At 43.8% G+C, this 24,684-nt stretch overlaps 3 protein-coding genes across 3 annotated transcripts in view; all 3 read left to right on the forward strand.

Annotated features, from left to right (window-relative positions):
* Positions 1–24,684, forward strand: part of ttn.1 (titin, tandem duplicate 1) — a 169,836-nt gene that overhangs the window by 57,730 nt on the left and 87,422 nt on the right. Inside the window, exons 81-111 of the mRNA XM_025903492.1 lie at positions 84–1,289; positions 1,638–1,751; positions 1,966–2,061; positions 2,262–2,354; positions 2,549–2,626; positions 2,842–2,916; positions 3,100–3,189; positions 3,703–3,738; positions 6,442–6,492; positions 6,985–7,383; positions 7,469–7,747; positions 8,316–8,585; positions 8,674–8,813; positions 9,329–9,455; positions 10,446–10,709; positions 11,467–11,606; positions 11,702–11,828; positions 12,225–12,491; positions 12,854–13,120; positions 13,408–13,674; positions 14,292–14,431; positions 14,525–14,651; positions 16,716–16,858; positions 19,991–20,114; positions 20,221–20,487; positions 20,626–20,723; positions 20,821–20,989; positions 22,413–22,682; positions 22,871–23,137; positions 23,224–23,502; positions 24,069–24,477. Of these exons, the coding sequence (XP_025759277.1) occupies positions 84–1,289; positions 1,638–1,751; positions 1,966–2,061; positions 2,262–2,354; positions 2,549–2,626; positions 2,842–2,916; positions 3,100–3,189; positions 3,703–3,738; positions 6,442–6,492; positions 6,985–7,383; positions 7,469–7,747; positions 8,316–8,585; positions 8,674–8,813; positions 9,329–9,455; positions 10,446–10,709; positions 11,467–11,606; positions 11,702–11,828; positions 12,225–12,491; positions 12,854–13,120; positions 13,408–13,674; positions 14,292–14,431; positions 14,525–14,651; positions 16,716–16,858; positions 19,991–20,114; positions 20,221–20,487; positions 20,626–20,723; positions 20,821–20,989; positions 22,413–22,682; positions 22,871–23,137; positions 23,224–23,502; positions 24,069–24,477 (6,679 nt within the window). The remainder of the gene's footprint in view (positions 1–83; positions 1,290–1,637; positions 1,752–1,965; positions 2,062–2,261; positions 2,355–2,548; positions 2,627–2,841; positions 2,917–3,099; positions 3,190–3,702; positions 3,739–6,441; positions 6,493–6,984; positions 7,384–7,468; positions 7,748–8,315; positions 8,586–8,673; positions 8,814–9,328; positions 9,456–10,445; positions 10,710–11,466; positions 11,607–11,701; positions 11,829–12,224; positions 12,492–12,853; positions 13,121–13,407; positions 13,675–14,291; positions 14,432–14,524; positions 14,652–16,715; positions 16,859–19,990; positions 20,115–20,220; positions 20,488–20,625; positions 20,724–20,820; positions 20,990–22,412; positions 22,683–22,870; positions 23,138–23,223; positions 23,503–24,068; positions 24,478–24,684) is intronic.
* Positions 3,749–6,435, forward strand: LOC112844052 (muscle M-line assembly protein unc-89-like). The gene has a single exon (XM_025903493.1). It carries the CDS (start codon positions 4,262–4,264, stop codon positions 6,068–6,070), a length of 1,809 nt encoding a protein of 602 aa, XP_025759278.1. The 5' UTR covers positions 3,749–4,261; the 3' UTR covers positions 6,071–6,435.
* On the forward strand, positions 9,462–10,437 carry LOC112844053 (titin-like). Its single transcript, XM_025903495.1, has 2 exons — positions 9,462–9,890; positions 9,992–10,437. The coding sequence occupies exons 1-2, from the start codon at positions 9,632–9,634 to the stop codon at positions 10,306–10,308; spliced, it is 576 nt and encodes a 191-aa protein (XP_025759280.1). The 5' UTR covers positions 9,462–9,631; the 3' UTR covers positions 10,309–10,437.

The raw sequence follows: 24,684 nt of genomic DNA on the forward strand, positions 1-24,684 counted from the left end.
GTGTATGTGTCGTGTTTTCTTCTTGGCCACCGCTCCATGGTGCATTTCTTCAATCTTGGGTAATATCTTGAAATTTATCCCAGTTCCTCTGAAGACTCAGCTGAAGCCAACAGCTGAGGTTGAAGGCAGAAAGGCGTGTCCTGCAGAAAACAGTCTTGAAGAAAGGGTTTCCCTTACAGAAGCTGGCTACAGGAAACAGGAAGCCGACACATATGAAGAAGGAGTCAACAAGTCAACTGCAAGAGAAGAAACCATTTTGAAAACTGAGATAATGGAACAAATTGAAAAGACAAAGAAGGTGGTTTCTATATCATACAGAGAAGATCATCAGGTAGAGATTATAGAGCAATCAAAAACAGATTATGAGACTGAAAAACTGGAGTGGACTGGACCTTACAAACCTGAGAAAATAAAATCTGCTTCTCCAACTCTAAAGGGGTCTGCCCATTCTCCTGCAGAACAAGATGTCACACCTCCACCTGAAATGTCTCATCTTTTGCAGAAAAAGGTTTCTTCTCCTGATGTTGATGTTACATCAGAAAAAGAGGCTTACAAGAAGAAAGAGCAGCCCAAAGAGGCTGACCTTCCTACTGCCTATTTACAGACAAGAGTTACTGAATCATTACATCATGAAGAAATTCAGGAAGACTCTGCAATGGAGGAACTTAAGTCTAAAAAGGTCACCACATCAAAGAAACCCAGAGCTCTTACAGAAGTAATTTGTCTGAAGCAAGATGGGTCTGTTGAAGGTAAAGCAGATGTTCCCCAAATCACTCTTTCTCACCCTGCAGCAGTTTCTCCTACAGTGGTATCTTCAAGTCAAGACATTGTGAAAACTCCTAAAACTTCCATAACTGTATGTGATGAAGATATTCTACCTCTGGACAAGCTAAGTCTTGTATCAGAAGATGCATCGATTAAACAAAGTAGGGATGGATCACGTTTTGTTACAGCTCAAATTCCTTCACCCAAGGAGAGACACTGTTCAGAGGAAGAAATTTCCCCAGCAAAGAAGTCTGTTCTGCCAACCAAACACAGCTCCCCTACACTCTCTGAGGCGGTTTTTGGCCTAATAGAAGATCTGTCCCTTGAAGAAGACACTCCTGTCAAGAAACCTATTCCTTCTGTGCCTGCTCCAATAAAAACATCTCATGTTCAGCAAATCTCTCCATCTTTGAGAGTTTCTGAGGAAGCAAACAACATTGCAACTAAAGCTACACCAACAAGAACAGATGACAAGAAAGCAAAGAAGCCAACACAGAAGACTGACCAACAGAGTCTTGATACAGGTATTTGAGCCACACAGGCTCACGATCGCCATAAGATCATCCTCTCTTAAACTTTACTTTCACTAATGTCTTGTACTCATCGTGGTTAACAAGAAAACCTTAGTCCATATTAAGCTGATCATTTTAATGGTGATTTGAGCCAGCCTTGGTCTGTTTACCTCTTTTACTGCTGGCATTTTTTTTTTCATTTATCATCTTCATCCTTCAGCGTTCTTCCACATCTTTATCTATGTCGCTGTTTCTGCCTGTTTATGATGTTTGGAGAAATGTGCCTGAAACATCTGTGTCTAGTCTTGGCTGACTGTGCTGTTGTCCCGGTTGTGACCTTGACATCTTGTATTCCTAAAGTGCCTCCTCCTGAGGAGAAGAAACCATCTCTACCAGTACCAAAGCCTTCACCTACTCCTCCTCCTGAGAAGGTGGCTCCCCCTGCTCCTGAACAGAAAGTAGCTCCCCCTGCAGGTAGCCTGTTCAGATTGTATGTTCCTCATCTTTGCTGAATCTTAATGGGCCAAACTTTTTCTAATCTTCACCTCTATTTGTTTGTCCCTTCTGTCTAAGTCATCTTCAGATTTCCATGTTTATTTTTTGTTTTATGTACTTACTGTGTGTCAGTTTGTATTTATCAAGCTTACTGTTTTCTTGATTGTGACCTTGGCATCTTGTATTCTTAAAGTATCTCCCCCAGAGGAGAAGAAACCATCTGCACCAGCACCAAAGCCTTCACCTCCTGCTCCCCCTGCTCCTGAGCAGAAGGTGGCTCCCCCTGCAGGTAGACTGTTTAGTTTGCATGTTCCTCATCTTTGCTGACTCTTCATGAGTTGACCTTTTTTGTCTTTGATTTTTTGTATTCTTCCTCTCTAAGTTGTTGGATTTTTTTTTTTTAAATTAATGTACGTATTATGCGTAAGTTTGCACTGACCAAGCTTATGGCTTTCTTGGTCGTGACCTTGGCATCTTGTATTCCTAAAGTATCTCCCCCAGAGGAGAAGAAACCATCTGCACCAGCACCAAAGCCTTCACCTGCTCCCCCTGCTCCTGAACAGAAAGTTGCTCCTCCTGCAGGTAGTTTCTTCATTCACTTTTGTTATTGTTGTAAATGTTGTCTTTCTGTTTGGTTTCATTTGGTGGGTGACAATCGCCTCATGTTTGCTTTAATTTCACTGGCTGACTGTTAGTTGCTAGTCCTCTCTGGTGTCTCTACTGACCATATGGTAATCTTGGTCATGATCTTTGGCATCTATTATTATTTCCTTCAGAGGAAAAGAAACCATCTGCTCCAGCACCAAAGCCTTCAGCTCCCGCTGCTCCTGCAGCCAAAGTTGCTCCTCCTGCAGGTACTTCTGTTATACCTCTGTTTGTTATTATAAACATTTTCCATGTTGTCTTATTCTATTTCTGTTTGAGTTACGTTGCTGTTATCTTTGTTGTCCATGTAAACCTTTCTTCCATCTTAACATCTTTATATTGTTCTCTGTCTGTTCCAATTTGTTGGTACTTTTGTGTCTTCTCTCTTGGTCGTAACCGTTGATATTTTGTACTTTGTACTAAGTGTCTCCACCTGAGGAAAAGAAGGTACTTCCACCAACAACCAAGCCAACAGCAGAAAGAGTGGTTCTCCCCGCAGGTAGTTTCTACTGTTTATCATTAATCTTATTGACTGTCATGTTTGTCCTGCCTTTGAGAAATCTCGTGTCTTAACAACAGTGAATTCTGTAGTTTTATACGTTTCGTTCATCTGTTTGTCAGTTGGTTGTTGCTTGTTGACCAGATCTTTGCCAGTGTTTTAATCATGTTGGCATTCTTGTAGCTGAAGTTGCATCGTTGGAGAAGGAAGCTCCTGCACCAGCCGTAAAGGCTGAACCAGCTCCTGTATCAAAGGAAATCTCGCCGCCTGAAGGTAACATCTGTTCTTTCATGTATGCTCCTCTCTTATGTTTGTCTTCTACTTTGAAGCTTTTTTATTGTCACAGCTTCAATCTTCATACCAAAAATACTTACCTTTTCTTTTAAAATGTGTTTACTGTGTACATCTGTTGGTCTGTTTCTATACACAACAGTCCACTTCCACACTTTAATCCAATTCACTTCTTTAATATTAACACAATTTGCTGAATGAAGCCAAATAACCTTTTAAAGGATTTTTAAAAATCTGGGTGCATCATATTTGCAGAAATAAAACATGTGTTAAACAGCTGATGAACTTACTGCTTCTTCTTCTTAAAGCTCACCTTTTCTGTTTCTGCAAAGTATTCTGCTGAAAGCTGAAAACAATAAAACAACCCCAAAAACAGTTGCATGCTGCAACCTCTGTTCCTCAAACAAATTAACCATCTTTGGCTTTGACTGAGCCTTTTGTCTGACACTGTTTGCATTGTTTGTACTTATAATGATTTTATATAATTTTTTGCAGACAAGGAACCAGTGTCAGCACCTGGACCAACAAAAGGTATGCAAATTAATAACCTTTTTATTTTAAAGAAAAAAAAAGTACAACCTGCTTCAATTTTTTGTAGCCTTTTAGGATATTTTAGTTTCATCTACATGTGTAAGTGTGATTCTGTGTTATACTGTAGAAAATATTTTATTATTTTCTGTGTCATTATGGTGATATTATAAAAGGTGTATTTGCTGCCCAAACCACAGTGCCGACTCTTAAGCAAAAGGGTAAGATTCCTGTTCAGGGGGCAAAAACACCCGAATCACCTAAGCTGAAGAGTAAGTTCACCAGAATACCAAAAGAGAAAGAACCAGAACCAGAGGTCATTAAGCTGAAGAAGGTTCCAGTGAAACCTCCAGAACCAGAGAAACAAGCCGTAACTCATAAGGCAGAAGTGACGAGGCATCACGATCCAGAGCTAACAGTTCATGGGCTCCATGACAGAGACGATCGGGAGATAATCACACTTGGTAGAACTGAACGAGTGTTCACTGCAGATGAGGAAACTATTGAGTTAAGCCATTTTGAGGAAATGGAAAGCCTTACAGTTGTGCAAAAATCAGAACCTGGCGAATGGACAAGAACCTCAAAACCTCAGAAAGACGAGGCACCGGAGGAGCCGCACGTCTCAAAGAAGAAAATAACCAAATTGCCAAAAGCAGATGAGCAAAAAGAATCAGTGAAACTAAAACCATTTGAAACATTTGGGAAACAAGATGCTGAATTACAAGCAATCAAACTAAAAAAGGTGCCACCTAAACCAAAGGAGCCTGTAAAGGAAGTCATAACTCATAAAGTTGAAGTGACAAGGCATTATGATGCAGAATTAACAGTCCAGAAACTTCGTGATAGAGAGGATCAAGAGTTAGTAACAGTTCAGAGAAAGGAACGAGTTTTCACAGCAGCTGAGGAGACATCTGAACTCAGCTATGCAGAGGAACCTGAAAAACTGGAGGCAGAAGATGAGAAATCAAGATGGGTAAGAGCCCCAAAAGCACCAAAAGAAGATGAACCTGAGTCAGATTTAAATAAAAAGAAAATCAAAAAATTACCAAAGAAGGACAAGGACCAGGAAGTAGTTACACTGAAACCATTTCAAAAACCTCAAAAACAAGAACCAGCTGAACCTCCGAAACCTAAGACAGAAGCTGAGGCAAAAACAGATACTGAGCGTAGTCCTTACATGAGAGGTGAGCTGCCACAAAGAGATCAACCTGCCGCTGCTATAAAACACCAGACCGATGATGATGCTCCACTGATGAATGACAATGCATCTCCAGATATCAACAAAGACCAAAAGGAAATCCCACATAAGAAAAAGGTTGATCGAGTACCCAAAGATGTAGAAACTACAGTGGCCGAAAAGCTCCGCGGAAAACCTAAAATTATTTCTACACCAGATAAAGAGAAAGAGCAGGTTGTGTTGAAACCATTTACTAAAATCACCAAGCCCGAAGAAAAGCCAGAAAAAGCATCAGAAGAGAAGAAGAAGCCTTTGGACACAAAGGTACCCAGTCAAGCAACTAAAGAGCCGAAGGAACAACTTAAGAAAGCTGAAAAGACTGTAACACCTAAAAAAGACAACGAAACACCTCAGGAGAAGGAGAAGCCAAGTCCTCCAGGTCAGAAAGAAGAAGAGAGACCGAGTCCTCAAAAACAAACAGATATCCAGAAGAAAAGTCCAGAAATCAAAAAGACTCCTTCACCCAAAGTCAAGATAAGTAAAGATAAGCCTGAAGAGGAAAAGCCCCTCAAACCTATTGAGCAGCTGAAGAAGGTTGAGCTAAAAAAGACCCCATCACCCAAGATAGAGAAAATAAAGCCAAATGAAGTGGAGCAAATTCCCATCGAGAAGAAGCCAAGTGGTGAAAAAGTCAAAAGGATTCCCAAGACTGTTTCGCCAAAAGACTCCACTGAATCTGTGACACTCAAAAAGGTGCCCAAAAAGCCCTCACCAGAGGCGCCCTCAGAACCCGAAAGGCCTATTAAAGGGTGGATCCCTCTGGTGAAGGAGATCTCTCCTGGAGCTGTGGAGATGAAGCGGGTGACAACCCAGCCAGAGGAGGAGGTATTTGAAGAGGAGGGTGAAAAAATGGTAGCCGACGAAGATGAGGAGGTCTGGGACTGGGAGCTGGTTCCACCGGAAGACTGGGAAGGTGAAGGGGTAGATGGGGCGCTGGAGACTCCAGGCATGCCCGGCGCCAAGAGAGGTGAGGTGAAGGCCGGTGAACTCGTCCAGCTGATGACTCTGGAATCACCTCATCCCATCTCAGACGATTCATCTAATCCTCATCACATCCAATTTTACGTTTTTAATCACATTATATATTTGTTCATCTAAAGCTCATTTACTTGTCTGTCTGTCCGTCTGTCTGTCTGCTCATTTTCTATCCAACCATTGTGATGTTTTTAAATGGTCATCATCTTAAATCTGTCCTCAGTTGTGTCATCAGTGATTCGATGCTCATCTTCATCAGTGTTTTTATTATTCACTGCAACTTTTTGTTTTTCCGTTTCCATCTCACCTTCATCCTCATCACTGAACATATTTTTTTTTTTACATGTGTGTAATTTGCTGTTCAGCTGTGATATGGATACGATCTTGAATCTTGGCTGTTAGTTTTGTTAACATCTTTATCTTGGTTTGTGTTGGAGACTAGGAGAGAGCTCTTGCAATGAAGCTTAAAACTTGTCTTACTCTTTCTTGTCCAGATGGAAAACCAACAGAAGAGCCAGCGAAAGGCCGAGGTCGAGGATTTGGGGGTGAGAGCTCACTAACATTAGATCTCATCAGCACAAACCTTTCGGTTTTTCACTTCATGATGTTTGAAGCACTTTAATTTGCTCCATACTCACTTGTAAAGCATAAGTTGTTTTTTTTGTGTGTGACTTTCAAGCAAAACCAAAAATATATTTTATGTTACGATTTTAATTTTGAGTTCAAAGCTCATTTCTGATTGACAGTTGTGTCTGTGTATCGTCGTAAGCATAAATCTAAAGCTTTTTTGTCCTGTGGGATTCGTTGTTTGTGTGGACTTTTAGTTCGGTGCTTCTCCAGAAGAATATGTTTATTCTTCATCGGTTTTAGGCAGAATGTTATTTTTTGTGCTTATTTAACATTAAAATCTTTTTACTTTTTAAAGACGTTTAAGTCACAGTAGGCTAGCTCACAGTTTCAAAGTAAGCTGCTGTCTAATTCTTCACTTGCCCCAACATCTGAATCAACGAGAGGAGTTTTTGTGTCTGATGTTGCAGCGAGACAAACTCCATCTCCTGGTGATGGAGGCAGGGGCCGGGGTCTAAAGCCAGGTGGAAAAGGCCCATCACCTCCAGAGGAACCATTTGGAGGATTCAAGCTCAAACCTGTCCAACTGAAGTTCATTAAGAAGCTTAAGGACATTGTGCTGCAGGAAGCTGAGTCCATCGGCTCCTCTGCGGTGTTTGAGTGCGAGGTCTCGCCTTCCACGGCCATCACTTCGTGGATGAAAGATGACAGCAACTTGCGTGAGAGCCCCAAGCACAAGTTTACATCTGATGGCAAAGATCGCAAGTTGCACATTATTGATGTGCAGCTATCTGACACTGGAGAATACACGTGTGTGGCTAAGAATGCGGGCAAGGAAATAACATGCACAGCCAAGTTAATTGTTGAAGGTAAACAATTGTTTTAATCCAACATCAATTTTAAAAAAATGATTTGACATTCATGAAAACACTTTTAATCACTTTTTGCCCACAGAGCTGCCTGTGAAATGGGTGAAGGAACTGGAACCAGAGACAACATGCATTAAGGGTCAGCCAATGTACCTCACCTGTGAGCTGAACAAAGAACGGGACGTCATTTGGAAACGTAATGGTCAGGTTCTGAAAACAAAGGCCGGAAAAGTGGCCGTTAATGTAATTGGCATGCAGCATGCTGTGACCATCCAGAACTCCACCGATGAAGATGGCGGCGCCTACACCTGTGAGGTAGATGGACAGGAGGACGTCAAGACTACAACTAACGTCAAAGTTATTGGTAAGAAGTCTGCAGAGTATGGTAGCAATGACACAAGATATATAAATACAGTCTTTGTACCATCCCTCATTCAGGGTGAGTCAACCTACAAGCTGGATTGGTCCAAGCTGAAACTGTCCCTCACCAGTTAAAAAACAATATTAAGGGTAGCTACCATGAACAGTAGATCTTGTATTTATGCACCATTTAAAGCCTAAGTTGATCACTGTTTGAGTTGCCTTATGCTGCACCAGAGAAAACAGTGGAGACCATGGAACAACCAAAATTACTGTGCCGGTGTGCAGTCTCATTGTTCTGACAAAGATGGCTGCTCAAAGACGGGGACGCCTCGCCATCTTTAATCTGACCTTGATGCATCAAGATGGCAATAAAGCTGCAATAGGACAGTGTCAGTCTGCACACTCAAGCTCTCTTGCAGCCAATCTACCAATCCAGTTAACCACAGATTTTCCCTAGTTACACAGAAGTTGTTGTCATATTTGTTTAGTGTGACTGAGGCACAAGAGTGTGCCTTGCTGAGCAGTTTTGCACTGTAGGAACAAATATGATGTGAACCCTTCCTCCCCAGAAACCATCAAAGACTGGCTGGTGAAGCCTCTGAGAGACCAGCATGTGAAACCAAAGGCAAAGGCCACATTCAAGTGTGAGCTTTTCAAGGACACGCCCAACTGGAAGTGGTTCAAAGGAGAAAACGAGCTTACTCCCTCTGACAAGGTCGAGATCACTAAAGATGGAAAGGACATGACGCTCAGCATAAATAACTGCCAGCCTGATGATGTAGCAGACTACACCATCCAGGTGGAGGATCGCAGATATACAGCCAAACTGACACTTGGAGGTTGGTGTATCCACGTTGGGAAAGCATGAGGACCACGCTTTTCCAATCGCAAAGATTTCTACCTTTAAATTTCTTTGGGTACTTTCAGAGCGTGAGGCTGAGATCCTGAAGCCACTCTCCAGTGTGGAGGTGATTGAGAAAGAAGAGGCCAACTTTGACACTGAAATATCAGAGGACGATGTGGCTGGTGAATGGAAGCTGAAAGGCCAGGTGTTGACTAGATCTCCGGTAAGATATTTAACAATGCTTTGTCTCAGAGTAAATTATTAGAGATAAATATCTGAATTTCAGGAGCAGGACCACGCCTCCAAACACACTCCTTCCAGTTCTCATCTATATAGGTTCCCCCAGTTCACCAAGCTGTTCATTCTCGTTTATGTGCCCCACCCTCCCTCCACTTTTCAATTCTTTAACTTCTTCACTTCTGTTTAGTACATGGGGATCTGCCAGGAGCCGTCATCAGTCCCCTTTGAGGCCTTCCCCAAACCACAGCTCAACTCATGTCCAAGCCATTCACCTTTGTCTACTAAAGTGCTGTCAAACCTAAAATGAGGATGTGGGCCCAGCTAGTGAAATAGCAGCTAAACATGTGGGCTCGTCGCAGGACTCAGGCCACTCGAAACCACAAATGAGAAAATTATATACTTCTGTGCTGTAGTAAATTTAGTAGCCTACATGATTTGGGATTAAAGAAATGTGAATCAGGAAGTAGCACTCATGCCTCTTTGAATGCTGTTTTTCAGACTTGTGACATTAAAGCTGAAGGCAAAAAACGTTTCCTCACACTGAAAAACGTGCAGCTGGATCAGGCTGGTGAAGTGACATACCAGGCTCTGAACGCCGTCACCAGCGCTATGCTCACCGTCAAAGGTACGGATTCACCAAAGACAAAACTTCATTTGTTGTTCTCATCTGTTGCAACCTGCTGCATTTTGTTGGTCATGGAAAACTGATGTGTTGCAGAACAAACACGGTAAGAGAAGCTGTGGTTGTGTCTTTGTTTCTGTTATTAATTGCCAAATCGTTCACACCTCTCAGAAATCGAAATGGGTTTTGTTGACCCGCTCAAGGACCTTTCTGTGCCTGAAAAGAAGCAGGCTAAGTTTGAGTGCACCATCACTAAGGACGTGTCAAAGGTCATATGGTTCAGGGGGACAGAGATTGTCACCCCAAGCCCTAAATATGAAATAATTGATGACGGAAAGAAGCACATGCTGATCATAAACAACTGTGAGTTTGATGATGAGGCTCAGTACACGATCGAAGCGTTGGGTCAGAAATCAGCGGCCCAGCTGATGGTGGAGGGTAAGTGGCAAAGAGAAGCGTCACGTTTCATGTTGTTCATGTTTCCTCTGTGAGCTCATTCAGTGGCCAATGTCTGTCTGCGCTGACTCGATGTATTCCAGGCATGAGGCTGAGTTTTGTCCAGCCGCTTCAGGACCAAACGGTCAAAGAAGGTAACTCGGCACGCTTTGATCTCGAGCTGTCTCATGAAAACGTGCCAGTGGTCTGGTACCGAAACGAAGTCAAACTCCATGTGAGCCGAACGGTGCTCATACATGTGGAAGGAAAGAGACACACTCTAGAAATGAGGACACTGAGTCTAGATGATACCTGTCAAATTAAGGCAGAGGCTAAAGGCATTTACTCCATGGCCAAACTGACGGTCGTAGGTAACTGCGCTTCCTCGTTTCCTTTTCACTTCTGTTTCATTTCACATTAGCGTGACTTACGTGGCTCACTTTTTCCATTTTCACATTATATACTGCATTACAAGACTGCTCTTCACAGAGAAAAATTATGAAAATCTACAAACTATTTGTAATAAACCAAAACCACCCAACTCCCTGTCTGCTCCAGAGGGCGACCCCATCTTTGTGGTGAAGCTACAGGATTACTCAGCCACCGAGAAAGAAGAGGTGACCCTGGACTGTGAACTGAGCAAAGACGTTCCGGTGCTGTGGTACCACGAAGAGAAGGAAATCATCGCCTCCAAGATGGTCATCATGAGGTCAGAGGGCACGCGCAGGTCTCTGGTCCTGAAGAAAGTGGAACTGAGCGACAAAGGCAAATATGCATGTGACTGTGGAACAGACAAGACGTCAGCCAACATCAATATTGAAGGTAAGCAAGGTGACATGATTGCCTATATTCTTTTAAACATAAAAATCAGTTGAATCATTAATCTTAAAGCTGTCAAAGGTTACAGCCGCTCTAAGATTTACAGGTTGTTAGGTCAAAATAAACCCGCAAAACGTTAAATGTTCAAGCCTTTCACTGCACAAGGAGACATGACTCCAAAGGGAGGTCCAGGCCTCGTCAGCCTAGTGAGCGACCCCGTAGCAACCTCACGTCTCTAGGGAAAAAATGCGCATCTCCACACCGGTCTGGGAATGACACATTGATGCCTGCAGTTCACATCAAAGACAGCAGCTTCTCTGCAAACACTCACTGAGCAGTAGTAAAACCTCAAAAAGAGATGCAGAGAGCATGCAGAGAGCATTCACCTTCAAAGTAAAAGTTGTGCCACTGCTGAAATCACCACACTTCAAAAGGCACAACTTTAAAAATGAATGAAAAATAAAAAATTTGAAGTTCACAGTTTCCAGTTTGTTTTGAATTTTTCATGGTGAGCTGTGGGCGAGTTTGCAGCCGAGTCAGCGTCTTCCATGGGAACTGCAGGAAACCATGGCAACGTGACCCAAAAATCACTCGGCAACCAGAATCCACATTTTCCCCTAACGACTGACCGAGGCCGCTGAGGCCTACATGTCTATGAGGACAGACATGACATTTTGAGGTTTAACTGTAAACATCAGTCCTTTCTTCCAGAAGCAAAACAAACACTGCATTTTCATATCATGACCCTTTTTTCCAAAAGCACGCGACATCAAAGTTGTTCGGCCGATTTATGGCGTGGAGTTGTTTGATGGAGAAACGGCTCGTTTTGAAGTGGAGATCTCTGAGGACGACGTCCACGGACAGTGGAAGCTGAATGGAGCAGTGCTCAGTCCGTCCTCTGTGAGTGCTTTGCTTCATCACAAGCGCCTCATTGGCAGCGCTCTCCATAACATGAAGCCAGTTTATCAGTGACTGTTTACGTCTTTGTTTAACAGGATGTGGACATCATCGAGGAAGGAGGCAAGCACACGCTGATCCTCTACAACTGCAAAGTGTCCATGACCGGTGAGGTGGCGTACTCTGCTGCTAACGCCAAGTGCTCCGCTAACCTCAAGGTCAAAGGTAAACCAGCCCACTGACCTCATCATATTTCATAAAAACATTTTAAATCATTGTAACCTAAAAATGTGAAACTAAAACTGAGAGCACCTCATAGAATAAGCCAGTGGGGGATCACAGCAGTCCATGTGAGCAAAATCAAACCTCCGTCTGAGCTTTACCTTCACAGGTCTGATTTCTCATCAGACTTGCATCTCCACTGAACAAAGACACCATATGTAAAAATGTCAATACTTTTTATTCTGTGTTGGTTACTGTCACAGTTTGGGGCTCATTATGAAGAGAGGTATTCAAAAATAAACTATACTGATAATTACTTATGATTATTTAAATTCAACTAAGAGGCTAAGGTTTGGCAAATATACGATAAATGCCAGTTTTCTCACTGTTTTTCTTCAGAACTCCCGCTGAACTTCCTCACACCCATGACTGATGTTCAGGTCTATGAGAAGGACGATGCGAGGTTTGAGGTCGAGGTGTCAAGAACTCCAAAGACTTTCCGTTGGCTCAAAGGCTCACAGGAGCTGCAGAGCGATGAAAAGTACGAGGTGATCCAGGAGGGAAATTTGTACGTTCTGGTGATCCGATCGGCCGCCTACGATGACGAGGCAAAGTACATGTTTGAGGCTGAGGACAAGAGGACGACGGGCAAACTGGTTATACAAGGTCATTTCATGGTTTTATTAATTTTTTTTAAAAACTCCTTTGGCACCAGTGAAACCTTAAAGAACCTTCAGAGATTATCCAAGGTCAGGACACATTATAATCATATGTTCACATTTAGATAAAATTATTATAGTTTTAAATTTGCCAAATAAACACTTCTGTCCGAACCTTTTCAATGAATCTTCTCCAGATAAATTCAGTTTGGCAGATTTTTACCTCTGCTTTGCTTTCTGGTTCGGGTTACTTTGAATCACAGCGCTGGTGCTCATTTTTGTTTGTTTGTGAGTCACAAATACAAATCTGCTGTGTTCAGCTTCTAGTCAAAGTTAAATGTACCAATGTCTGATGTCTTCCTGCGGCAGGTATTCGCCTAGAGTTTGTCAAAACAATCAAGGATGTGACAGTAAAGGAGCGTGAAACAGCTGAATTCAGCGTGGAGCTGTCACATGACAAGATCCCAGTGGTCTGGTACAAGAACGACGTCCGACTTCATCCCAGCAAAGTTGTTCACATGTCGGCACAGGCGAAGGTTCACACACTGGCCTTCAAGGAAGTCACCATCGACGACACGTCCATGATCAAAGTAGAGGCCATGGACAAGAGCATGACCGCCATGCTCACTGTCATCGGTCAGTGCCTCCTTTCTAAAGCACATTTGAAACAAATGACATAAAAACATAGGACCAGATGACAGGACTTTAGAAAGAACAAACATTAAATCAGAACTCATTCTGATTTAAAAGCCAGAGAACAATGAGTTTAGATTGAAGATACAGGTGTAAACAAAGCAACTGCAAACAGAACAGGTGACAGCAAGCCACACACACCAACATCCAAGAGTTCATGCTGTCAAACTGATTCAGACACGCTTCTCTGACGCCTGATTTTCATAATGAAAGTACGTTTCCCCACACAGAGGGTGACGCCTACTTCACCACCAAGCTGCACAACTACACGGCAGTGGAGAAGGACGAGGTGAAGCTGGTCTGCGAGCTGAGCAAGGCTGTAGCTGATGTGAAATGGTTTAAGGATGGAAAGGAGATCACCCCCTCCAAGAACATCGCCATTATCACCGATGGCAAGAAGCGCATCCTGATGGTGAGGAAGGCGGAGAAGGCCAACATTGGAGAGTACACCTGCGACTGCGGCTCAGACAAAACCACAGCCAAGCTCAACATTGAAGGTAAACCATGGATCTGCTTTCAGATCAAACGCCTCAGAGTTTAGTTCAGACATTATAACACCGCCTATTTTTATAATAGTTAACAATGTAAACGTCCCAGCTCTCATGCTTTATGCATGCTGCTTCTCTCACTGTTGTCCTCTGAAATTCTCTTAACATCTTCAGTTTTCAGCTGTTTGTATTTACATGGATTGTTACCATCAGTCTGACCTTTGACCTGACAAACAGAGAAACCAAATTGTTTGGTAATGAGCTGAGACGGTAATAAACGGATTATTTGGCATCTGTAGCCATCGTATCTGCATATGTGCTTTGTTAGTTACAGTTATCGCCGGTCACTTCAGCTGTTTGAAGACCTTTGATGTGAACATAAATAGTGTTTTGTTCTAATAAGCACAGAGTTCACCAGGCTGTCAGAGGTTTGTCAGCATTTATCATTCCTTCTCTGTAAAAATGTTGGAGAGAAGCACCAGTTGGGTTTCTTGGTGGATCCTCAGCCTTGTAAATTAGAGCCTCATCATTAGTGAAGTTAAATTTGACTGCTTTAACAAACAGACGCTCCACGGGTGAAGATGTTGCTGGTTTTTATAGTGATTTCTGTCCTTTGATTTTTGCAGAGCGGGATATCAAAGTTGTCCGTCCGCTGTACAGTGTGGAGGTCACGGAGACAGAAACAGCCAAGTTTGAGACGGAGATTTCTGAGGAAGATGTCCATGGAAACTGGAAGCTGAAAGGAGAAGCTCTTCATCAGTCAGCTGTGAGTCTGCAGTGACCTGCCTGGCGGTCGGTTTCATATTCATCGCCACAAAGATGCGTTCAGCTGACTTTCATGTGTTCGTTTTTACCTCAGGATGTTGAGATTAAGGAGGAAGGAACCAGACACTTGCTGATCCTCTACAACGTCTGCATGGACATGGCAGGACCCGTTGACTTCTCTGCAGCCAACGCCAGATCCAGCGCCCAGCTCAGAGTCAAAGGTCAGAGGTCATTTTAGCCCTTATTTTTTATACGATGGACAAAACGTCTCTGAAACGGAGGAAGCTCCGTGCTGTTTGGCTGAAGCTTTAAACACACAAACAGCAGCCCTGGTTTCTGTCACACACGGGTGTCACATGTCTCTGTAAGCGTTCAGCCAATCAGGGCCTTTGGTTATTTTCACCACTTCAGTCTTTATCTGAAGGCAGGCTGCTCTCTCTCTTTTTTTTTATTTATTTATTTTTTTAACCTGTCCCGTTTGGTTCTTTTGCCATCAGAATTATTGTCTAAAGGCGAAGAAAGATGCCCAACGGATTTACTTTACCAAATGGACCATCCCAGCCTTGCCGTAATGGTCCATTTGATTCACCTTTTATTGTTTATTTTATTTTCACTTGCTGAATACGGGACAGACTTGACTGGGGGAAGGAAAGGGGAGAAAGAAAGAGGGAAAGAAAAACAGCTGAGAAGAGGGACGGGGAAAAAGGGCAAAAAACAAAAACCAACAGAATAAGCAGACAAAAACTACATATATCGATCACCTGGATCACCTGTTGAGAAAGAAAGAAGAAAGCAAGCAGAAGAAAACGAGAGTAATAAACAACATCACAATGATCTATGGGAATATGACAGTAAATACTAAATGTTAGACATTATTGTGCAGCACGTAAGATCGACAGCGCACAGTGTGCTTTGAGGTAGGAGCCAAAAAGGGTGTAGTTTGTGTGTGTGAGCACCCGTGTGTACACCTGTGAGCGTGGACGCGCTTGTATTTAAAAGGTTCCTTCATGTAATGATCTGCTAGAGGGTGTGGGGGGCCACTGCCCCGTCCTCCAGGGCATGACGCAGGTATGGAGGAGATCAAAACTCCAGACATCCAGAGGCCCTCAGAGCACAAGAGACCAAGGAAGACCAACAGAGGGGCAGCTGCGTCACTATCCCAGAAAGAGCTGAGGAGAGTCCCAGATGAGGGGTCACTCAGCAGCCGCGGAGCAGAAGCCAGGGGGGGTTGCAGTGACGTGCCCGTGAGCTCCGCCGGCAGCCAGCTGTGCCTGAGTGACCGAGCCCCAGGCCGAGAGGCCGAGGGCACCCCACCTCCGAAGTGGCCCGAGCGAGCCCCAGGCTCCAGGCCCCGATAAGCAGCCACCAAGGAGTGAGCCGGTGTGTACCTGGGCGCCCATCCCCGGACACAGAGAACCACCAACGCACCGATGTCCGCCAGAACCCACCGATGGTGGGCGTCCGCCACCAGCAGGGGAAGTGGTGGCTCTCATATGCAATTATTCCACACTCAACCAACGTGGAGACAGACATAAAGAGACGCTGTACACACAATCACTCTCCCCAAGCGTACTCTAAGAACCGGGTCTGGGTACCCTTGCCCCTGGAGGGGGAAACTGCACCCAGACCCAGGTAGTGTTACGCTTTTCCCTGCGGTGGGGAGAAGCAGACTGCCCCGACTCCACAGCAGCAGGGAGGCCCCACATTCCAGACCCCAGTCGGACGGCCAACTCCTCCTCCCAGCCCCCCTGCTCCAATAGGCCGCAGAGAACGGGGGTGTGAGAAGACTCCAAACCTCCCTCCACCTGCTCATATGTAGTGTTGATGCATGTGTGTTCTAAGGTGCATTTAAAACCCAGGAGGGCATGGAGCTACCTGCCAGAGCAGCAGGTAAGCGCATAGCCCCTCCTGCTAGCCCTCAATGTCTACGTGTATTTAAAATTGAGAGGTGGGCAACGACGCCAGGGGTGAGGTCGTACACCCTGATGGTAATTTGGATTCCGTGTAGCGTGCCCACCCCCAAGATCCTATATGTATGTGTAATGAGAGTGTGAGTAATGTGAATGTCTAAGTTGTGGGATAAAATTGAGGCAGAGGCAGCCAGAAGGGGACAGAGGGGGGGATGCTTCCTCTGCACCCTGGTGACACACCCCTACCCCAAGGCCCTGGCAGGCTGCTCTCTGATTGGAGGAGCAGTAACCTGAAACACAAACCAGACCACAGCATTTCCAGCAAGTGCACGCCAGTTTATTTGTTGAAGGAGCTAACCATGTCTTTACCCTCAGCTCGGTCCATCACGCTGATCCATCCTCTGAAGGACGTGACGGTGACAGCTGGAGAGACGGCCATCTTTGAGTGCGAGCTGTCGTACGAGGGCATCGCAGTGGAGTGGTTCCTGGGAGGGCAGAGGATGGAGGCCAGTGACCGGGTGAGTCTGACCACAGCAGCGCCTGCCTGTCCTGTAACTCGCTCCACACTGGAGAAACCCCGGAGTTTTACGTGAAAGCCCTCACAGAGCTTTTCCTCCTTTTTAACAAAATGTTTCTCTCGAAGAATTCGCTCACTCATAAAACTTCTAGTCTACCACAAAAGAAGAAGGAAAAGAAATGGGACAACAGAAATAAAGAAAATTAGTGTGAATCCAGTAAAACAAGCATACAAAACTTTTTTAATGTGATTTAAAGAAAATGTGAGATGGGACCTTTTAGTGGAAACAGTTTTTCTTCAGGCACAAACAGACCTTTGCTGATTCTGTCACACATCTGATTTTAAATCATCGTCATCAGGACACGTTTATGGTCGCCAGGCTCTGATTTGTTCCTGTCTCTGACCAACAATGCTGAGTTTTAAAAGAATTTCATAATCTGAATCCCAGTTTGGATTATGAAGAAAAGACACGAGTTTTGTTTTCCAGATGAGGACAAGTTGTTTTTGTGATGTTTGATGTTTCTCTGTGTCTGCAAAGGCTGCAGCTAAAAATATCCCGGAGATAAACATGCGGCTCTTATCTATAACTCTGACCCTCGAGTGTCACCACGGCCTTATATGCACAAAGACCTCAGATTCATTCATCTCTATTAAATACCTCAAACAAACGTTTCTCTGCAGGTCGAGATCATTTTGTGTGTTTCCACAGAAACCCGAGTTGTTTCTGGTAGTTTTTAAAAGTATTACATGTGTACATGCTTGAATTAATAATGATGTTTTTTCAGATTTTTTTATTTTTGGAGATACATTTTTGAAAAGTGTTTTTTAGCAGGTGAGTGTCTGAACCTGAATAATGAATTAATAAAGCTTAATTATTAATTAAACATCACAGATGAGTTTTATTTATTTAAAAACAGGAGTTTAATTCATTCATCAAAATGAGGTTAAAGTGGAAAAAACAGCCTAATCACAAAAACCTGCCTGATCACCACTGTGTGTGAAAAAGAGAGCAGTTCTTCTTATTTCTGCTTCTCGATCCGCTGAATAATAAATAAGTAAAGTGAAATGGATTCTGTTGATATCAAATCAAATCAAATCAATTTATTTATATAGCACTTTTCACAGGATAAAAACCACAAAGTGCTTCACAGTAATATAAAACAGAAATACATAAAATACATTAATAATCAAACATACAGCACAAATCTAAAGCCAATCTAAATAAATGAGTCTTAAGCTGCTTTTTAAAAGAATAAATACAATCAAGGCAACGTAAAGATGGAGGGAGAGCATTCCACAACCTGGGGGCCACCGCTCTAAAAGATCTATCACCTCTGGTCTTAAAACGAGTTCGTGGGACGACCAACAGCCTTTGATTAGAAGATCTCAGGCTGCGAGAGGGAGTGTGGGATTCTAAAAGATCAGAAATGTAGGCAGGGGCATCACAATTCAAAGCTTTAAAAGTCAGTACCAAGATTTTAAAATGAATTCTAAAATGTACAGGAAGCCAGTGTAATGAACTTACGTTCATTACGCCCATATCCTTCACTACACCCTCCACTGTCCCCCTGCCTGAAAGAGAACACTACATCCGTTATCCTCCCCATCATGGAAGTCTGGTAGCACATCGGGCTGCTCTGAAAGTCACTTCAGTTATACTTAAATAACTGTAATGTGTAATGTGCTCTCTTTTTCGTGTCTTGGTTAAAAGCCTTGCAGCAGCATTCTGGACTAACTGGAGACGGTCAAGATTCCTTTTGCTCAAACAAAGAAAAAGGCTGTTACAATAATCTAAGCGAGATGAAATAAAAGCATGAATAACCATTTCTAACTCAGATTTAGACAGCAAAGTTCGCAGTTTGGAGATGTTTCTTAGCTGAAAAAGGCAATTCCTAATCAACTGGCGAGAGTGTTGTTCTAGGGACATGGCAGAATCAAAGATCACACCAAGGTATCTGAGGCTCAGGTGAACAGATGAGCCAAGAGAACCAAGATGCTGTTTGATTAGAGATATCTGGTTGTCGGGGGCAATAATTAATGTTTCTGACTTCTCAGAGTTCAACTGTAAGTAGTTGTCACCAAGCCACTGTTCAATGGAAGCTAAACAATTAATTAAAGAGGACAGTTTATGGACTTCCATCGGCTTAAAAGAGCAATAGAGCTGAATATCATCAGCATAGAGGTGATAAGACACCTCAGGGAACTGCCTAATTATAAGTCCTAGAGGTAACATGTACAAAAGAAAAAGAATAGGACCCAGAACTGAACCCTGCGGTACCCCACATGTCAGATCCTTAGAATGTGACATAAACCGATTCGCAAAAACACTAAAAGATCTGTTGGAGAGGTACGACCGAAACCACTCCAGAGCAAGACCGGAGACACCGACTATGTCCCGGAGCCTGTTAATCAGGATGGTATGGTCAATGGTGTCAAAGACAGATGTCAAGTCCAACAAAACCATGACTGAGGATGCTCCGGAGTCAGCTGACATCATAATGTCACTAGAGACTTTAAGTAATTCGGTTTCTGTTGAATGACTTTTACGGAAACCTGACTGAAATTTGTCATAAATTTCATGTTTTTCTAAAAACGCAGTAAGTTGATCTGCAACTACTTTTTCCAGAATTTTTGATAATAATGGAAGCTTAGAGATAGGCCTATAATTCTTAAGCTGAGTTGGATCCAAACTGCTCTTTTTTAATATTGGCTCAACAACAGCATGCTTACAGAACCTAGGAACCACACCTGTTAAAAGAGAGGCATTGCATATCTCTACAATAGAGGGGCCAATGACAGAGAGATGACCAAAGTTTTTCACTCATTTATAAAACACATCTGCAGAAAATTCTTAAATATTTTATTATGATGCAGCTTCTCAAAGTGAATCAAGGCTGAAAGTTTGTGGACAATAAAAATAAAAATGGTGTATTTTACCCTGATTACATCAGTTTGACACTCAGAGTTATTCATTTATCACTCAGACTCACCACCTGTTAAAAAAACCAGAATAAGTGTAATTATTATTTCTAATGATTATTTAACTGACCGTCCTGTATCTGTGTTCGTGGTAACGCGTTCAGCTCGTGTTCGTGTGTAAATGTAACGGTCGGTTCGTTTTCGGTTTCTACAGGTGAAGACTCGGGTGGCGGGCCGAGTTCACACTTTGACTGTCCGTGATGTGAACCTGTCGGAGGCCGGCGAGGTCAAACTAACCGCCAAGGACTTCCAGACTCAGGCTCAGCTTATCGTCAGAGGTACGGCACTCGCTCAGACCGGGCTCTGAGGATCTAGGACAAAGCATTTCTAACATGAGGCTGTGGTTATCACCTGTTAACCACGTCTGTCTCTCTGTATATTTAGAGCCACCAGTTGAGTTCACAAAGCCTCTGGAGGATCAGACGGTGGAGGAGGAAGCCACAGCTACTCTGGAGTGTGAGGTTTCCCGTGAGAATGCTGAGGTACGATGGTTCAGGGAGGGACAGGAGCTCAGAAAGACCAAGAAGTACGACACCATCGTGGACGGACGCAAGAGAGCTCTGATCATTCACGACTGCTCTCCTGAAGATGCCAAGTTGTACACGTGTGATGCCAAAGACTTCAAGACTTCTTGTTTCCTGGAAGTTACACGTAAGGACCTTAACCAGGCTTTAATCATTCAAATATGTTCTCACATCTCCAGCTGAACATTACAATAATCTAAAATATGAATCTGAATCATAGTGTAAAGCATAACTGTGGTCATGCTGTGGTCTTTTCCATGCACAGCTCCGTATGTTGAGTTTACAAAGCCTCTGCAGGATGTTGAGGTCAGAGAGAAGGAGTCTGCCAAGTTTGAATGTGAAGTTTCTCGAGAGTCTGCCAAGGTGAGCTCAGCAGGATGAAAACAGTCGCTGCTGTCCTGTCGATCAGACTGAAACCACTCTCACGCTCTTGACTAACCCTTGTGTCGCCATTTTCAAGGTTCGCTGGTTCAAGGACGGTGGTGAGATCAGGAAAGGAAAGAAGTACGAGATCATCGCCAAGGGAGTCCAGAGAATCCTTATCATTCACAAGTCTGTGTTTGATGACGAGGCCGAGTACGAATGTGATGCGAGAACCTCCAAGACCTCTGGCATGCTCACCGTCATCGGTGAGGAACATTATTCATCTATTTCATGTGTTTGATTCATGTTGAATTTCCAGTTTCACCGATCTTCCAATGAGAAAAAAAATGTCGGTTCACTCAGTGAAGTTTTTATTCATGTCAGCCACAGATGTTTGTTCTGCTGGAAAATAAAATATCATTCACTGATGATGGTAAATGGTAGTGGTGCAACGGATCACGGTTGAGCCGTAATCCGAACCGATCCCACTCCACGGTTCGGCACGCACGTGATCCGAAGATTCGAAAAAAAAGTATGTGTATGGTGCGCGTGGTCAGTCTGTCAAGCGATAGTTATGGCCAGCGCTAGCGGTCCAAGTGGATGAGCAGAGGAGTTTGCGGCATTTAAGCAGCCCTTTGCTGCCCAATCCGACCGGGCTAAAGCTATTACAAACGCTACTGGGGTGTTTAGCTGCAGACGGGAGGCCGTATTCCGTTGTGCAAAACAAGGGGTTTAAACTATGATGAACGTGCTTGAGCCCCGCTATGATATCCCGTTGCGCGTCCACTTCAGTGACAAGATCGTACCCAGGCATGTATAAGCACGAAAAGTTTAAAGTAAAAACATTCAACTCAAGACTCATTCCACGCAATTATATAAAAACAAATTAAGGTGCAGTATAGGGCAGTACAGGGCTTTGTATCTACCACTCCGCTGTGATATAATGAGCGGTCACGGTCACGTAGCTTTCCGTTGACCTGGAGGTCCACCCATTTGTAGTTGGGCAACAGAAGATGCCTGGGACAGTTCAGCGATAACTAGGCAAAAAATACTTAAATAAGTTAATAAATAAATGTTAAAATTTTGTCTTTTTTTCTTTTTTTGCTGATCCGATCCGAACCGTGAGATTTTTGATCCGTTGCACCACTAGTAAAAGGTAAATGGCCTGTATTTGTATAGCACTTTACTCAGTCCCTAAGGACCCCAAAGCGCTTTACACTACATTCAATCATTCACCCATTCACTCTCACATTCACACACTGGTGATGGCTACATTGTAGCCACAGCCTCCCTGGGGTGCACTGACAGAGGCGAGGCTGCCGGACACTGGCGCCACCGGGCCCTCTGACCACCACCAGTAGGTAACGGGTGAAGTGTCTTGCCCAAGGACACAATGACCGAGACGGTCCAAGCTGGGGCTCGAACCGGCAACCTTCCGATTACAAGACAAACTGCCAACTCTTGAGCCATGATCACTCTTGAGCCCCGTACATCAGTAGTTGATGATGTTCAACTGTTGTGTTGCGGCTCCTAGACACTGTTTTCTAACCATTACAGGAAATTTGTCTGCTGAAGAAATATTCTTGTAAAAACTATAAACATAAGATTCTGATTTTAGGCTTGACCTGTATGAAATAATAGATGGATATTTCTCTGTAAATTAACTCCTGGTGCTCGTGTTTCCTTCAGAGGAGGCAGCCAGGTTTACAAAGAACCTGTCCAACGTGGAGGGAACAGAGACGAACACTGTGAAGATGATCTGCGAAGTGTCGAAGGCTGGTGCTGAGGTTACCTGGTATCGTGGGGACGAGGAGCTCCCGGAGGGAGGTCGCTATGAACAACAGACTGACGGACGCAAGAGGATCCTGATCATCCGGGACCTGAGGATGGAGGACGCTGGCGATTACAACTGTAGGCTGAGTCCCACTGTCAGGACATCTGCCACACTCAAACTCAACGGTAAAAAACATTGCTTACCTTTTGATTTTATAGAAGAAACTGAAGTCACCAGTTACCTGCCTGAGTCATTATCTTTCTAAAGTATTTTCTTTGTAATGATTTCTAAAGCAATCTGAAGACCAAAGCAAAGAACTTGGAGAAATCCACTAATCCACCAAACTTTAACTCCATCTTCTTCTCCTTTCCAGAACTGGCAGCTGAGTTCATCGCCCGGCCTCAGAACCAGGAAGTGGTGGAGGGCGAGAAGGCAGAGTTCTCCTGCTCTGTCTCCAAAGACACCTACGAAGTAAAATGGTTCAGAGGAGACAAAGAGATAGAAGCTGGAGACAAGTACAGCATCATCAGTGAAGGAAAACGAAGAGCTCTTATTGTGAAAAGCTGTGAGCTGAAGGACGAGGGAGGCTACACTGCACACATTGGCACTGTTAAAGCCGTGGCAGATCTGCTAGTGATCGGTAAGGCACTTATTTTCTTTGTCATATCTTATTACAGAGATTTCAGAAAGCAAGTTTGGTTTTGTTAAGTTTGAATTCTATTCCAGAAAAACTGAGGATCATAACTCCGATCAAAGACACAGAGGTGAAGGAGGCAGGCGAGATCGTGTTTAACTGCGAGGCAAACACGGAAGGAGCGAAGGCCAAGTGGCTGAAGAATGAAGAGACCATTTTTGAGAGCAGCAAGTACATGATGGCTCAAAGGGACAACGTCTTCTCTCTGAGGATCAGAGACGCCCAAAAGGCTGACGAGGCCGTCTATACCGTTAGCCTGACCAATCACAGAGGAGAGCACGCCAAGTGCACTGCCAGCGCTAAAGTGGCAGGTAAGTAATGTGGGCAGTAACAGTATTTGATTGAAGTTACAGGCTAGATTTGACTCTTTAATGAAACCAGGTCCAGTTTCCACCAGAAAAAAGAGAGTTTGCATGTTTCCTGAGTGCTGAGCTCAGCAGTCAGATTAAAATGCCGTTTTTAGTTGTTCTTGTGACTCTACTGTACACAGAGCCTTATTTTATTATCTGTATTTGGCTCACAGTAATGTTGAAACATATTTAGGAGTTTATACAACTGCTGTCTCCATTATGTTTAATAGTGTAGCATGGTTCTTTTTGGCAGCTCAATGTCCTAAACCTGTTCTCAGTAATCACAGACGTGACTTTGAAAGACAGATGGATGTGTCAGCTTTGTTATAAAGCAAAGAAAGCTAAAAAAAAACGGTGAAATTCAAATGATTCACTCTCATCTTAAGAATTCAGAATAACTAAAGTTCTGTTTCCTCAAAGAGTATCAGTACGTTTGATCTAAAGCAGCCATTTCTTGCTCAGTGACTTTGTTGCACGTCCTCCTTTGTTTCTTTACGTTCACCTTGAAATCATTTGGTCCTCCACAGAGGAGAAACTGAGGTTCTTGGAGCCCATCGAGGACAATGAGACTCAGGAGAAGAAGACCATCAGCTTCGTCTGTAAGGTGAACAGGCCCGGGGCGACGGTGAGGTGGCTGAAGGCTGGTCAGGAGGTGACGCTCAGCAAACGCATCGTCTACAGAGCCGATGGCCTGAAGCACAGCCTGACCATTAAGGACTGCATCATGGAAGACGAGGGCGAGTACACGGCCGTGGTCGGAGATGACAAATGTGCAGCTGAGCTGATCATTAGCGAGGCACCCACAGACTTCACGGCACAGCTCAAAGACCAGACCATTACAGAGTTCGAGGATGCAGAGTTCACTTGCAAGCTGAGCAAGGAGAAGGCTGCCGTCAAGTGGTACAGGGAAGGACGCGAGATTCGAGCGGGCCCCAGGTATGACAGATCTGCGTCTGCTGTTGTTTCGATCCAAAGGAACATAAATCACATGCTAAAAACTTCAACCAAGAAAATATTCAGAAAGTTAAAATTTGGGATACGAGGTCATGACGGAAAGAGGATTACAAAAGCCTATAGCATCTGGGACCTTGTGTTACCTTTAATTTAAAATAAAGTGCAGTGGTGTACAGAGGCAAAATTACA

This window comes from Oreochromis niloticus, linkage group LG16, assembly GCF_001858045.2.
Source record: "Oreochromis niloticus isolate F11D_XX linkage group LG16, O_niloticus_UMD_NMBU, whole genome shotgun sequence".
Lineage (NCBI taxonomy): Eukaryota > Metazoa > Chordata > Actinopteri > Cichliformes > Cichlidae > Oreochromis > Oreochromis niloticus.

Coding starts and splice junctions, on each gene's coding strand:
- LOC112844052 (XM_025903493.1), top strand. CDS start 4,262: ATGGAAAGCCTTACAGTTGTGCAAAAATCAGAACCTGGCGAATGGACA.
- LOC112844053 (XM_025903495.1), top strand. CDS start 9,632: ATGGGTTTTGTTGACCCGCTCAAGGACCTTTCTGTGCCTGAAAAGAAG. Junction 9,891..9,991: donor GGCCCAGCTGATGGTGGAGG/GTAAGTGGCAAA, acceptor GATGTATTCCAG/GCATGAGGCTGAGTTTTGTC.